Source organism: Cheilinus undulatus, linkage group 5, assembly GCF_018320785.1.
Source record: "Cheilinus undulatus linkage group 5, ASM1832078v1, whole genome shotgun sequence".
NCBI lineage: Eukaryota > Metazoa > Chordata > Actinopteri > Labriformes > Labridae > Cheilinus > Cheilinus undulatus.
The window spans coordinates 23,268,890-23,285,290 of NC_054869.1; the positions used below are offsets into that span (position 1 = coordinate 23,268,890).

Consider the following 16,401-nt stretch of genomic DNA (forward strand, 5'->3'; position numbering starts at 1 on the left):
TAAAAACAAGGAGAGAAAATAGAAAATAATGAAAACATGGGCTCAAGAAACAACTGCAAAGGTTCACCTATTATTTAATACTCATTTACCTGCTGTAAAAAGTTTTAACAACTTCCCAGTTTTGGATAAATAAAGAACATCCTCCTATCGATATATCTGTCTGTTTAAGATCATCTTGAATAAGATGGTTGATCCAGGACAGGCAGGGGCAGTTTTATTAATATGAAGGCCCCAGGAAAAGACTGGAACATTTAGCAAAAGTAAAAAAATCTTGTAAAATCTAACGCTACCAATACCTGATTCATATGACAACAAAAATAGATACAGAATATTTGGCTGTTTTTTTAGGATTTGAATCTCAAAATTGCAGGGAAAACTCCTCCACAGTCTAAATTTTCAAAAAACATTAGCAATATATCCATTTTATGAGGTCATAAAAAATGTCCATGTGTTTCAAAATAATAAAATCTCCATTATTTTAGTAATCAGTGGATAATCTTTTTGATCCTCTGTCATAGTTTGTGCAAATTGCAAAGATAAGTTAGATACATTTGGAAAAATGGGTGGAGATGCAAGGAGTGAGGTAAATATGTTGGCAACAAATGGAAAGTAGCTTCTAGATGTTGCTAAAATACTTGTGCAATTTAGGCAGTTTTCAGGAGTTTACCTGCAATTTTTGCACAATGTCCAATATTTAGTTTGAAAAGATAATCATATATCGGGAAAACATGATCAATTGCCCAGCCGTACCTATAATGACTACACCTTGAGGCCCATCAAAGCATTAGGCCTCAGGCAATTGCCTACCTTTGGCTAATGGTAAAACTGCCTGATGACAGGCAAGGTGAATCAGTTTTGTTTCTGTTGCACATTTCAGCAACAGTGTCATACAAAGTGCTTTACACAAGGCCTCAAAACGCATGACAAAGGGGAAATAGCAACACATTAGAAGAACATTTAAGAACATTCCTAACAATGAAACTCTAAAAAGAAGATAAAAAAGAGTGAATTAAAAAAGACACAAAAAAATAATGTTAATAATATCACTACCCTTCCTTTTTTACCCTAAACAGCACAGTAAATCCCAAGTCTCTTGGCTTTACCTGTAATCTTCATATTTAGTGTTTTTTTCATCAGCTGTGGAGTGAAACCATCCGGTGTCACACAGTGAAAGAAAAAAACATTATAGCCCCACTCATTTTTGATAAACATTATATCCCCTCTCATTTTTTGTTTATAAATTTCCAGAGTGTCCCTCCTTCTGTTGAGCTCTCTGTTAGTCAAACTACATCCAGTGACAGTGGAGGAGTGTTAACCACTCTTTTGTTTAAATATGGTTCTGCACATTTTACTGCCTTTAGCCACTACAGCTGAGATTGTCAGGAGCGGCCAACATAAGTAGTGGAGTACCACTGCTTTGCCTCCCAGTGATTCGTAAATAGAAGTGATGCAAAGGTGCAAAAAATGCAGATTTGTTTTTTAAGGATCTTCTAACCTGCTTGGATGAACATAGAACAATCAAAAGAGACAAAAGAAAAGTCTCATCCATCTGTTGCACTTGGAATTCCCTTTTTTAATCTGGTAAACTTTCACACTCCTTTGCTATAGTTTGTTTTTAATCACCCCTCTTCCCTCCACAACAACTACTTTTAAGGTTTGTGGCAGCATTAAATTTGCTGTGACAGCAGTAATGAGATCCTTTATCCTGTTATAGGAATTAAGATATGACCTAGTGCAGGGGTGTCAAACTCAAATTGGGCCTATGGTACAATTATACCCAGCTTGCAAGATCATCACAAATTTTTATTGTAACTGGCCCACCAGTATGAGGTCTGCAGATTTCCTCTAGTATAAACATGTAACTTATGCCTTGATGATTTAAAATAACCTTGTTAAGTCATAAAAATCTAAAAAAGTAAAGATTTCTTTCATATATCAACCTTTTCAATTCATAATTTTGACTTCTTACCAAATATTTTGACCTTTAAGAGTCACAATTTTACATCTAAGTCACATTTTGACTTTTTTAGCTCATTACATCAAATTTTATCTCAAGTTTTGACTTTTTCAACTCTTGACTTTTAATCCTATATGTTGACCTTTTAGACTCAAAATCTAAAAGTCTAACCCATATTCTGACCTTTTAAACTCATGATTTCTAATCTTATTTCTTGAGCTTTAAAACTCATGATTTTGATTTTCTATTTCTTACTTTTGCCTTTAAAAAAACCACCTTTCACCTTTTGAACTAATAAGTTTGACTTTTTATCAGAAATTTTCAGCCTTTAAACCTACTATTATGACTTTTTAAAATCTCAAAACCACTTCATATTAGTGCTAAGTTTTTTGTCCCAATTATTTATTTCTGGTGAAGATTAGGTTGACAGTTTATGGTTAAATGCTGACCCTGTTAGGCTCTCAGGTTAGACCTAAATTCAGAATAGATCTTGAACAGAACAGATCTTATTAAAGATAAACAGAAGGGTGCTATTAAGACAAATGGGTCCAGTCATTTGTGAAAATTAAATGAGCAAATGATAAAAATGATTTTCTTTACAGATCAGTTATTACAAGTGGACAAACCTGTATGCATTTGTGTTTTGGTCCCCTTTACTTTTGATATAACCACTTTAAGGTTTTAGTTTTTTAATCCCATCACATCCACCCACACATAACATCTTTTGCTGTAAAAGCTTTTTTTGAGCACTTGTTTGAGAGCCTGTTGCTTCACTTGACTCATCTATTATTTTAACAATGGTGGCAAAAAAGGAGTATTAGAGATGGTGCCCATAAAACGGATTCAGTACACAGAGATAATTGATGTCTTTTAACAGAATGAAAGAAGAATAGAGCGTCTCACCCTGGGGTCATTGATGCCAGTGATGCGCTCCTCAGGCCGGTCCAACACAAGGAAGGCTGCTAGGTTAGCAGTATATGAAGCTACAATGATCATAGCGAAACCTGCCCACACCATACCAAGAATCCTCGCTGAGAAACTCCTGGGAGCTCCTACACACAAACACAAACACACAGATTACTGAGGGATCAATAGGACTGAAGGGCAGGACATGTTCGATTAGAGGACAACCAACCTTCTCCTATCCCAGAGTTCAGTAGTACTCCCCATGAGAACCACATAGCCGATGACAGGGTGAGGGCGTCTTCTTCTTCTTCTTCACTATTCACTTTAAACCTTCCGAACGGGCTGCAGGAACACATGTTCATTTTTCAGGTATGTTTTTTTGACTTTCTAGCAACAATGCAGACAGTGCTATATCAGTGTTATCTATGAAAGTTAAACTCCTTACAGGCATTACAATTTTAATCTAAAGCTCAGAAAGAGTATTTAGAAGTCGGACTGGGACTGAGGTGGACTACAGGAGCTGAGATAAACCACTGGTCTCCCCATTAAGAGAAAGCTGACTCTACCAATGATGCACAGCTGCCCTATAAATGTTCTGGTTTCTGTTCATAGGTGGAGTATGACTATGCTCCAGGGTACTGGCAGGTATTGCTTATATGCATAACAACACATGTACATAGCAATAGGGATTTGGTATCTGCCAAAACCCTGGAAGCCCTTGGCAGTCATGAAGTTATTTAGCTTTAATACATGTCTTTAAAAATAATCATGCTAGATCGACTTCTCTGGGGTGTTTTCACAGATATATCTTACTTGCTTTGCACCAGATGATAATATAATACATTACATCTGCTGGTGTTAAGGTTTGACATGTGCCCAGATTAACTAGTGACTCTGAAGTGAATGTATCTGAGCTTGTTTGCTTCAGCTGTGACAAACAAAAAACATTACTTGTTAATTTTCCAACATCGGTAAAACCAAATGAGTTGCTGAACCAGTAAACAGTCCTGTGATGTTCTGCTGCTGAATTGGATGGAGACAGTGATCAACGATAGCCTGTCACAATCTTTATGCTTATCATCAGATGTAACTGAATTTGCCTTGTGGCTATATTACTAATAGGCTACTACAACTACTGCTGCTTACATTACTACTGGAGTGATGGGTCAAGCAGTGATTTGATCCAGTGGCTGGGTTGATCCTGCTCCATATATGAAGGTCCCAGGGTTTGACTGGATGCTAGCAGAGATGAGCTTTTGAAGGTAATTTCAGTTTGCTTGTCTTGTAGGAGGAAAGGAGGGAGTCATCCCTCTTGCTTTGGAACAATTTCTCCAAATGATCCAGATGTGAAAACATCTTTAGACATCTCAACACCAACTAGATACTTTACTTCTCAAGTTGCTAGTTGGGGGCTGCATGGTGGTACAGTGGTTAGCGCTGGTGCCTCACAGCAAGCAGGTTTCTGGTTTAAATCCCAGGACAGTTTAAATCCCAGGACAGGACGTTTCTGTGTGGAGTTTGTACATGGCGGCTCTCTCTGAGTACTCCGGCTTCCTTCCACAGTCCAAACACATGTTCATTAGGTGAAGTTTTGACTCTAAATTGCCCATAGATATGACTGGTTGTATCGATATGTCAGTCCTGTGATAGACTGGTGACCAGTCCAGAGTGTACCCTGCCTCCCATGTCAGCTGGGATGGGCTCCGGTCCTATTGTGACCCCAAATGGAAAAAGCTGGACTGTAAACTATGGCAATGTACAGAAGTTGTAATTAAGTCTTTGCTGGAAGTGCTTTATCTTCTAGCTACACCAAAAGCCCTACAAAGTTGGAAATCACTCTGAGAGTTTGTCGGATAGTAGCTGCTGGTTTCCAAGGTTGCCCTGGTACTGACCCGTCCCCCTCAGGCCTATCCTTTCTCTACGCAAGTAAGTCATGTCTTCTTCACATGTTGTACGAGTCCTAGTCAAAAATGCAGTAAAGCTATTTGTTACTGTCTTCTCTAATACTGGTCACAGAGATCCATAGTGGGAGGCTGCTGGGCAGTGTTAGTTGGCTGCTAGCTTGGCTCTGATTCCAACATATCCTCTCCTGCCCGAGGCTGGTAAACCTTTAGGTCTTGGCAGTCCAGATCTAATTTGCAAGTGATGTAAACACTCACACCCCCTGGTGTCGTGAATGTTCCAGTCTTGGCACTAATTGAGCCAACTTGCTAACAGCAACAAGCAAACATGCTCGCCAGTGAGAAACTTGTACATCATAGAAAATTCAGATTCAGCAGCCAGAGGAACTCAGAGATGTCCAGAAAATATTTCATCCATAAAATATGATCTAGTTTCACTTGAATCAGTAAAATTAGTATACAGAGTTGTGTTTTTGCAGTTTTCAAAGAGGACAAAATGCAATCTCTTTCTCAGAAACTCTGACCGAGTAAGGATAGCTACAGGTTGTGACAGTTTATCTGAAAAAGTTTGGAGTACGACATAAGGCCTGACACGTTTGCTTTAGCCATAAAAAAGCTCAATTATTTAAGATGGCTGCAACAGTTTGATTAATTAACAATGTCAAAAACTGTACAAGGAAATGTAATAGCAGAATTTTTTTTTTAATTTTGTGCCTTGAAACACATCTTCATTAAGGTAATCTGACAAGAATTACACTCTTCTGTAAAGTATTAAAGTGTAATTATTTTTTTATTTTGTGATTACCTGAACCGGTCTAATAGGTAAAGCATCACTGCCACCACGTGGACCGACAGACCGACTAAAAGCCACAGTGTGCTCTGGAACGGCTGCATGAATGAATCCAGGGTGCTGCGAGGGATTTCCTGAACACACAAAAACACAGTTTCATTATTATCATTTTAGCCATTCTTCAGCTGAGATTTAGTCAAAAAACTCAGTTTTGATCCCAGGTGGTACAGCAGAATACAGCCATAAAGACTTAACAAGTTTAAAGAATTTGTTTAAAAGCAACAAAAGTGACATTCACCTCTACTTCACACTTCTGAAAACTCATGCTGGACTCCCACTTATCACCTTAAGCTGAAGAGAGTCTGCCACCTTCTTTCTACTAGCTGTGGTCTGTCAACACAATATTTAAACTGGAACTATCTATAACTTGAATTATCCTGCTAGTGTCCTTGAACACTGATGTACAACTAACTGTCTGTACCTGAAGAATGTCTGATAACTGCTCTTGTCAGAGGGAATTTACAATCCCTGCTGGATCCATTAGAGGTACATAAACCCCATGAAATCAGTGGACCAGTTAAGGCGCCACATATGACCCTGAAAGAGACGTGTGGAGGGTCGATGGAAACTATCGATCTGTTTCCTGCTGCTGCTGTGGCCAAACTCTGGCAGTGAACTGGGTCACTCTGACTCAAAATATCCCAAATTATCCTTCAGAGCAGCGTGACAGCAGCATGACTCAAGCTGTGAGGAGGTTCAGATGTCATATCTGATTGACACTAATGGACTCTTTCTCCTCTGCTGTGGGTTTTAACCCTGACAACTCTGACATAGAAATGTTTCAACAATGTCTATGTTGGTCTTTGTGCAAATTATAATGTCATTATTTGATTATTTTTAAATGTTTCACATCTTTAGTATTTGTGCACTTTAAGCTGCAATCTTATGTAGGTCAGCAAACCAGAAAGCTTATGAAAACATATTTAGTTGAATACAAAACATCAAAAGGGGGACGTTTTCCATCAGATTTAGTCAAATTAGCTTACAAACCTTTTCCATTCCAGAAAAATCAGACCTTGGAAACACATTTTTTCCAAACCTTCAAAAGAGATTTTTTTTTTTCCCTTAAACTCTGTATATCTTTATGAGCTGATTGCAGATGTATTCTATTAGGTTGAAATAAAGTTTTGTAATGAATATTCTGGCTGTAATGTTTGTTATTAAAACCAAAAGATCATTTACCACTGATCTCTGGAGTCAGATCATAATGAAGCCTACATCCTTAGTGTTGAATTATTCAAGGATTGGTCCAGAGGGGGGCAACTGGACTTAACTGAATTTCTTGAAAACATTTTGCTTCTCCTCCAACAGGAGTATCCTCAATAAATTCCAAATTTTAAACCAAGCTTTGGATAAACACAACTTGGATAAATTAGAGCCTGCACAGATATTTTGTGTTAAGCCGATCTCAGATTTAGCTCCAGAACATCATACCCAGTGAAGAGTGTAAACTATCCCAGAACCAGAGTAGTGGGACACACTGCTCACCTTTTTGACGAGGATGGTTAGCCCCTGGTATTTAAAGGGTTTGGAGAACTCGATGTACTGAGCACGCTCATTGTTAATGGTAAGGGGAGCGACGATCATGTCAGCCAGACCCCCCAGCAGCTCTCCCATCATGCCGTTCCACTCCTTCTTATTGCTGTTGTTCACCTGCAGGAGAGAAGACAGCAGGGGCCCGAGGTGTCTGGTTTTACTCTACATCTCTTCTAGTATTCCGCATGGCCCTGACTTCAAAATCTGGTTTATGCTTAGATAGATGTTGGAGATAATGGATAACAGATCTGATCCTTCAGGGTTACTTTATTCTCTGTTTACAGTATTTATTGCAGGCAAATGCCACATTCTGGGGATTTTTTTCAGAGGCATTTTTGTTTCTGTTGTGATCAGAGATTTATTGTCCAAATGTGTTTCAGAAAATTTTGTGGAGAGCTGAAAAGGCAGAAAGCATAAGCTGTGATGAAATACAGTCTTCAGTCATCTACAGTCTAATGATGATGTATGTTTAATCAAGCACTTTAAAAGTGTGGACACAAAAGTAAAGCTCCAAAACCAGCCTTAGATGTAGCTCCTCAGCTTTAAATCCATTCATGCTTCTCAGGGTGCTGGACAGTAAAAAATAAATAAATAAATAAATAAATAAAGGCAACAAAAACAATGCAGGGAAACTGAAGTCCAAGAGTGCACTTAATGAATGATGAGAATAATTGCTGTATAAATTATACATCGCAGTTTTGCAGTAAAAGTTTGAAAATAGTGTAAACACAGAGAATCTGACATATCAGTAAGATTTCACTGCTTACCAAAAACTCAATCAAAACAGGGAGAATGCTGAGGGAAATATTTTGTATCTTCTTTGAAAAACATGTTCAACAAAAATCAATGACAATGAATTGTATATTTTGTCATAATGAAGAATAAAAGCATCACTCTGTTCTCAAACAAAGGCACTCTGACTGATGTCATGTTTTATCTCCGACTGATTTAATTTTGTCTCTGAATCTTTTATCTTCCAGGAAAATAAAGCAGACATTTCGACTATAAATAAATCTGCAGCAGGAGACAGGAGAAGGGAGAGATGTGAGAGGGAAAGGGGGAGGAGAGGAAGAGACATCACAAAAAGGCAGACTGGAGGGAAAATGAACGAAGGAGACGAGGTGATGGAAGAGGTGAGAGGAGAGAGAGAGTGTCATTTGGAGCAGCAGGAAGAGAGAGAGAGAGACAGTAATGACTGAATGTCTCTCAGCTTCAACAAGGTCAGAGTCAGGGACAGAGCCGTAGTCGCCATAGCAACAAGCCTCCGTGCTATACTGGTGTTGAATCAGTAAACAGGTCAGAGCGTCGGAGAGTCACAACGACATGAAAGTAAGCCAAGTTTTAATCACATTTCCACAGAATCATCCGGAGAAAACATGAAGTGCTGCTTGCTTCCATCGTGACTGCTGTGTGATTACGAGTTCACTGTTTGATGTTGTCATTGTAGGGTGAGGAAATCTCAAGATGACAACATGAGAAGATCTTCAGTCAGAGAGGAGGGGATGTGAAACCATAAGACTAGGGAGGGAGCTGTAGCCCTAGCCCAACTGATGTGTTACAATTATCAAACTGTTGGTGCCAAATATCAATATTTTACAAAGAAAAATGCACAGTACTGTCAACCCTGCCAGTTTGACACTGTGTCACTAATTCATGTCTCCTTACTGACATGAATAAGTGAACAGTGAAAAGAAGTTAATTGGTCAAACAAGGAGTTGACAACGGGATTAAGGGGGAGAACTAGACAGCGGAGTAATGAAAGACAGTGGTGAAGATAAGGTAAGAGATGAAGAGTGATAAAGATGAGAAACCAAACTGCAGTGAATAGACACATTAATCCTGCATGTTAGCATGGATGAGGCATATGTTTTCTTTAATTAATCACATATTGTGAGTCACCATCGCATGATTAAGAGATGAACAATACTGGAAAAACTTGGCATTGAGGTATCTTTATGTTTTATCTTTTGTCTTTACCTTTACACTTATGATGTGATTATTGCCTACTCCAATATTGCAATAATGATAAAAATATGTAGCATTGTGCAACCAAAATATGATTATCTAACAATATGTCAACTGTATCAGTTATATCACAGAATCACTGAATATTTTTGTCACTGTGGGCCCCATAACGGTTATCACATCATATCTTCATGTGGACGTGATGTGGTATGTCACGGCATGGTATAAAGTACATACAGTGTGAATGGTATTGTATTGTGAGTTCCCTGTAGTTACCTTCCCTGCTGTGTGTTGTTTTAGTTTGTGTTTTAAAAAATACAGTACATGCAATTGAAATGACCTGAATGATTTATAAGTAGAACTACAAAAAGTTCTGGATTCACTGCAGTAGATTGCTCAGCTGGCAGGAGAGAAACAGCACATGATGGTTGAAACATGATGCTTGAGGCTAAATGCACCAATCAAAGTTTGTTCACTGAAAGTTCTCTTTTTTGTCACTGACAAGCTCAGATTGTTATCCTGACTGTCTGATGGCATCACAGAAAAGATCCCTACAGTAAAAGGCATTTGTTTTAGAAAGTATCAGCTTTCTATCCAACCATTGAAAGCATGTGCATCACTTATGTCAAAGCCACCAGACTCCATTAACACCAGACTGTCACTAAAACAGCTTAGTGTTATTGTGTGTTACAGGAGCAATTCCTTTGATTTATGTTCACCAATTAGTAACTTAGACCTTGAAAACATTACTCGGGATTCAATTGACCCTGTGATGACCTCTGTAAAAGCAGAGGAACAGAAAAGTCAAACAGCTCTGACAGTCTGTATGTCTGTTCACATGTAAGAAGAAACACTCACTCGCTCCTGCGTGCCAAATTTTCCATCAGCTACCAGATGAACCTCATAGGTGAAGTTCATGCTCATCGCCAGTTTGATGAGCAGGTCGATGCAGAAACCATAGCAACATTGAGGGACAATGGGCTGACCTGGAGACACAAACATACTAATATCAGGTTTTTAGGTTAATTTAGATGGTAAAAAAACAAAGACATGTTAGTGCATGTACCTGGAATGGTCCCATTGGGTCCAGTACAGATAACCTTCTTGATTAAGACTCCATTAACAGTGTACTCCTCTTTACACGTCCCGTCAGTCTTTGTTGGCTTCACGTATACGAAAGGCTCTTGATGGATGGTCACAATCTGCACATAAATAACATACACACTTGCTAGGTAACACTAGACTCCATAATAAACCGTTTTAGTTTGGTTATATGTCAGTGTTAACCTTCCAAAGCTGATGGATTGGCTAGATTCAGTGTCTGTTATCAGGTGATCCATATTACAAAGCTCCAATCTGAAACAATTGTACCTGGTCTGAGAATGGACCAGATCAAGTGGTGTCATTTTAGGAGAACAAGGCAGTAGCTACTTGTGGGGTTTAGATGTACTGCAGGTGTAGCAATGAGCTCAGATGTAGCTATAGTACAGCCACAATTTTTGATCAGAACTGGACCACATCTTTATCAAAAGTAGAGCAAAGAACCGCACTGAAAACTATTCTCGGTGAAAAACATGCATTTGTTCTTCTCCTGACCAGTGCCCGCATGACTTTGATTTGCCTGCAGGCTACTGCTAACTACGTCATTTGCTTGGCCGCTCTGATTGGCCCTTAATAAACGAGACTGACAGAATGTGTCCAATCATCCTCTCAGGTATTTTCAAAGGTTCAGCCCATCTTAATGCTTTCAGTGAGTGGTTACATGAGACATATCCCATTTAATAGATATGTGAAGCAGTCCAACTGGCATGTAATATTACGTCAGTGTTATTTCCAATGTTAAATGTCTTAATGTTTTATTTCAGTCAAGGACCAGATTCCACTACAGTGGTCTATTTAGCATAGTTGTAGTTTTAGATGGTAACAGTGGTACAGGGAGCAGTCTTGGATCCTGATTTGTTTGTGTTTTTATGCTGCTGATTAGACAGAAAAGATACTTCACAGATACAGTGCTTAACAAATTTATTAGTCATATTTGTCTCAGAGACCATCCAGCTTCATGAAGTGCTTTAATGCAAACTCTTTCATTTTCAGTGAGCTCTCCACATTTTACCATTTTGAACAGGAATGAGGAATTTCAAACTGAATTCACCCAAATTTGAGTCGGCTCACTGGGCTTCTCTGAGAAGTCAGAAATGAATCAAGCATAACATTCAACCACTAAAACTCATTTTTCTGTTCAGGAATGCAAGTAAATAACTATAATTTGACATATTCATGGATAACAATAATAATTTTATTTTAGCATTAAAAATGTCATTTGGGTTAAAGGGCTTCTACATATTGGTGTATTAACCATTGCAGAAACATAAAAAATGATTTTGGTAATTACCAATGCTGTTAATTTAGGGCACCTGTGGCATAAACCTTACGGTGGTTAGGGTTAAGGTGGTCTAATAAATTTGTTAAGCACTGTATTTCCAGTCATACTCAACTATACACTTTATTTATAAGCCATGTGTGCTGCTCAATGATCAGTTATTAAAAACTGCCTACAACTCAACCGTGGAGCCCCGTGTCCACATAAATGATAAAGCCTCTGGGAGCTATGGAAGAGTTAAAGTAGTTCTCACCAATACTTCCTTCTTTCACATCAGACTTATAACTGTTTTAATGCACTCTTTTTAACCACATTTACTCTAATGTTTCCTCATTGTTGTATCTTTTTACACAGTGAAGAAAACATGCAGTTCCTTCCTTCATTGTATCTTGTGTTGTGACAAATTAGTTCAACCTGGCTCTGATTGAGATGAGCCATTTGGTATTGGGTAATGCCTAAAAGCAGCCTGTTCACAGAACTTGAATATGGATTTTTGTTTAAAGACATTAATTAAAGTTAAATTGCCTAAGCTGACTGCCAATGGGTTGTTGGATTGCATTACAACAGATTGCAGAATGCCCCTTTTGCTCTGTACGCCTACTATTTTCCCTGCATACAGCCAAAGCCCACAGAAGTGCTGGTGGATGATACTACTCATGTACTATCACAAATAAAAACAGCAAAAGCTGGTCTTTTGTATACATATTCTTTGTGTGTGTGGGTGTGTGTGTGTGTGTGTGTGTGTGTGTGTATAAACAGAGACTAGCTACATATACAGTGCTGTGAAAAAGTATTTGCCCCCTTTCTGATTCTTGATTTTTTTTGCATATTTATCACACTTAAATTTTTCAGACCATCAAACAAATGTTTATATTTCACAAAGCTAACCCAAGTAAATAGAAGATGCAGTGTTTGAATGATTATTTAACTTTTTAAGGGGGACAAAAAATTCCAAACCTATCTGGACCTATGTGAAACAGTAATTGCCCCCCATGTTAAATCATGAGTTAACTGTGATTAACCACAGTTTTTGGAAAGCTGAGTTCAATTTCACTGGCCACACCCAGGCCTGGTGATCCAAAACATTTAGGTGTGATAAATATGCAAAATAGTCAAGAATCAGAAAGGGGGGAATACCTTTTCATGGCAGTGTAGGTGCAACAGAGAAAAAAATCACTGTCACCTTATTTGTTCGAGATGAAAGGTCTCCTATTTCCTTCCATGTTCATGCAACTCAAGTCAGATTTAAGTCTATGTGCTTCCACTTTACAACTCTTCATGGCACTGAATGCATTTTAACAGCAGCAGAAGCCTGAGTAGGAGCTGTACCTTCAGCTTAGTTGACATCTGGTATCCAACTGGTTTCTCTGTTTCTCCTCCAGGCCAAATGATTTTCCTCTGAGGGTTCATCACAACCTGAAATACACATACACACAGGTTGTCATGCTGTTCCAGACAGGTCTCACTGTGACATGCTGACTAAATGACAGCATCAATACTGCATCCGTACATCAATAGTTAAAGAGGCCAGTGACTAGCACACACACTTAGCTTGGAAAAGATGCTTCAGAACAAACACACCAGTGAATGATGCTTCAACTGGGATATTTCACTTATTCTAGCAGACTATAATAGGTTGTGTTTAGTGAGCCACTAAAATACTTCAGCTGTACTTGTGAGGGACAGATACAAACCAAAATGATGCAAATATGTGCAAGTTTTGCACAGAACACTACATTTCCTATAGTGCACTCTGGTAATTTTCCTCAGAGCATCCCAGCCTGGGAAACAGGCACATTTTAAATACTATAAGTGTTTTCAAGGTTGACAAGGAAACTCTACTTATATCAAAAACAGGTAGCATTAACCTTAAAACAGGTTTAACCAACTGTGATCAGGTGTTTAACCTTTTGCATAACCAGGTGTGACCAGGTGTTTAACCAGGCAGGGTCAGGTGAGACCAGGCGTGACCACAAGCACTCAAACAAACTAACCAATGAAGGCAGCGTCTGACCAGCAACTTCTGTTTCCTGTAAAGTAAAATCAGGGGTTTTGTCAATAGAGTCTGGCGGCTGTGAAGAGAAGAATGAAGAGACTGTTTCTGGATAAAAAGAAGCATCTTACTCTTCAAGGGTTACATATCATACTTCTTTTAGCATGGCCCCTCTGGTCTAAGTTAAACCTCTGTGCCCCGCTTAGTCATAATATGGATCAAGCACCAGAGGAGGTTTTGACCCTGTATTAATAGGCACTAAACAGCCTTTTCTAGTCCAACAGCCCATTCTGGTGTGTCTCTTTAAATGTAAATGAGCTCCTCATCTAAGCACACATACAGCTGTGTGCTTCCATGGTCATAGAAGATTTTTTAAATCATGGCTCCATTAGTGAATCACAGAGAATGGACTCAGAACATATTTTCAAAATTAATGTTTTCAAACATAAGTGAACCATGAACCAAGGACTGGGTCTGCTTTTTTCTTTTGTGGGTCAGGAGATACCTCAGATACCCAAATATGCAAAAGTACAACTATGTGTTTTTCACGAAATGTCAACTTTAGTGAAGTTTAATGGCCTGAAAAGTATTTTTTGGGTGCACTAGCCCCAGAGAATGAAAAACCAAACATTTGGGTAGGCTTTGCCTGATGGCTGATTTGATCTGCAGCAGTTTAAATGTATTTATTTTATTCTTGATTGGTCATTTGCAAAATACAATCTGTAAAATAAAATGCCAGTTTTCAACTAGCTTTATAACTTCTTAATACCATCTTAAATAAGCAGAGGCCATAGGTGACAAAAAAAACTCTACAGTATTTTTACCTGACATGCAAAACCCAAAGTAAAAAATGTCTGTTCAGTGTAAGTGTTGCCATAGGATTGACCATGTCTACAATATATCTTTGCATTTAGTAAAAATAAAACCTGGAACATCAGGCGTGAAAACAGGTCTTATAAGGTTTTAACCACTTCAATAAGTACATTTACTATTAGGTTTAAGCCTTTGAGAAAAAGGTATATCAGCAGGAGCATAACCTGGTTCTACACAGTTTTATTTCTACCAGATGTACAACCAGATAAATAATGTGTCATCAGGTGTTATTCAGGATTGAACCAGATGTGTAACCAGGGGACACAGGGTATAAAACTAGGTGGAAAAAATGGTTAATGAGGTATGTGGTGAACAGAGAAACAGATGCAAAAGCAGATGTATAATCACTGGTGAATAGGTGTACGACTAACTTCATACTTATCTCTAAAACAGTCGATAGCCATGTGATTACCAAGTGAATACTCAGGTTTATTCTAAGGTGTATAACAAGGTTTTATAATGTACCAGGTTCATACCCTGGTGAATAAATACAAGGTGAAAAATAAAGTTTATAAACAGTTGCATAACATGAGGTGTTTCCCAGCTGTTAACCATGTGTATAATCTGGTGTTACAACAAGAAAAACTATGGATATAACCAGGTGTTCAAGGTGTAACCAAGCATTTACCCAGGTGTAATACCAGATGTGTACCCAAGTTTGTAACCGGGTTTTACAAAGCTAAAAAATAAATCCATAACCAGTTGTTACAGGGTGTAACCAGGTGTACAACTAGGTGTATCAGCATGTGTCAGCAATTGTGTAAGTCACTATAAATCTAGAAGAAGTACCAACTATGTAAACTACATGGTTGCAATGAATATAACTAAGTGCAACAGGTTGAGTAACCAGGTCTATCAATGTGCATAACTGATGGTTTCGAGGTTATTACCTGTCGAGTACTTAGGCGTGATAAGTTTTATAACAACATGAATGACGTGGTCCAAAATCAGGTGCGAGCCCTGGTGGTGCAAGGTGTATATCTAGGTGTGTAACTATGGGGGCAGGACTAACACAGCATATGCTTAACTATCAATACAAACCGTTTATAACCATGTGAATAACCAGGTAGACAACTACATTTTATCAGATGTAAAACCAGGATTATACTGGTGTTTTACAAGCAGTACCAAGTGTGCAGCTAGATTGAAAAATTGGTTTGGCAAATGTGTGAGTGTAATGTTTATCAAGGGGATTAGAAGATGTATTACAGTGTTTAGCCAGGTGTCGGGTTCAGTAAATCACAGGTGTTTAACTGAGTGAATAAACAGTAACATTACCAGATAATTGACCTGGTAAGATCAGGGGTAAAACCAGGAACAACCACAAGAAGAACCAGATGTATTACTAGTTATAACCCGGTCTAACCAGTTGTACTGTACCTGTGATCCGTTGAAGACTCCGACCTGGATGAGGCGACCTGGTTTCTGTTGGTAGTTCAAGATGCTGTACGTAGCGAAGCGGCGGTCGCCATCATCGTTAAACTCAATCCGTCCCGTCAGACCGTCAGGGTACTTGGATGCCATGAGCACCCTGAGGAGCCAATCATAGAGCAGTTGCGCCAGATCAGCATGTGGAAAAGTGGATACCCAAACTATGAGTGAGAACATGTCACATGATGCTGTGGGACAGTCTGTAACAACGGACCACATAAATAAAAGTGATTCAACTGGACTTGATGGTCTATATGGGTCACACAGAGGAGAGCGGCAGTGACAGAGAGGTTCATTATCCCAGTTGTGTCAGAATAACTTTCAGCAGAAGCCAGATCAGATCAGTGGAGCGTCTCAGATGCTGACTCCTGTGCTGAAGGAGGAGGAAACAACTCCATGCTGAGGATCAGAAACTCAAACTGGATAAACTGCTGAATGCACAGCAGTCACACAACATTTCCTTCACAGCCCTACAAACTGTCCAGTCCCATTCTCAGTTCTCTAAGTAAGTGGTTTGGAAAACTTACACTAAGACCTGAAGCTCCTCTAGTAGTTTAGGTAACTCACCTCCTGACTGTTGTCATTGCACTGGAAACTGAGTCTGAGTAT

The 16,401-nt window shown here is 38.8% G+C and overlaps 1 protein-coding gene across 3 annotated transcripts in view; it reads right to left on the reverse strand.

The window, feature by feature from the left end:
* grin1b (glutamate receptor, ionotropic, N-methyl D-aspartate 1b) overlaps window positions 1-16,401 on the reverse strand; it is a 90,540-nt gene that overhangs the window by 28,244 nt on the left and 45,895 nt on the right. For all 3 annotated transcript variants that reach the window (XM_041788403.1, XM_041788402.1, XM_041788404.1), the window contains 8 exons: window positions 15,742-15,892; window positions 12,825-12,911; window positions 10,182-10,317; window positions 9,974-10,101; window positions 7,103-7,267; window positions 5,570-5,688; window positions 3,093-3,205; window positions 2,861-3,009 (listed from right to left, as the gene is read on the reverse strand). In XM_041788403.1, coding sequence (XP_041644337.1) covers window positions 2,861-3,009; window positions 3,093-3,205; window positions 5,570-5,688; window positions 7,103-7,267; window positions 9,974-10,101; window positions 10,182-10,317; window positions 12,825-12,911; window positions 15,742-15,892 — 1,048 coding nt within the window. The remainder of the gene's footprint in view (window positions 1-2,860; window positions 3,010-3,092; window positions 3,206-5,569; window positions 5,689-7,102; window positions 7,268-9,973; window positions 10,102-10,181; window positions 10,318-12,824; window positions 12,912-15,741; window positions 15,893-16,401) is intronic.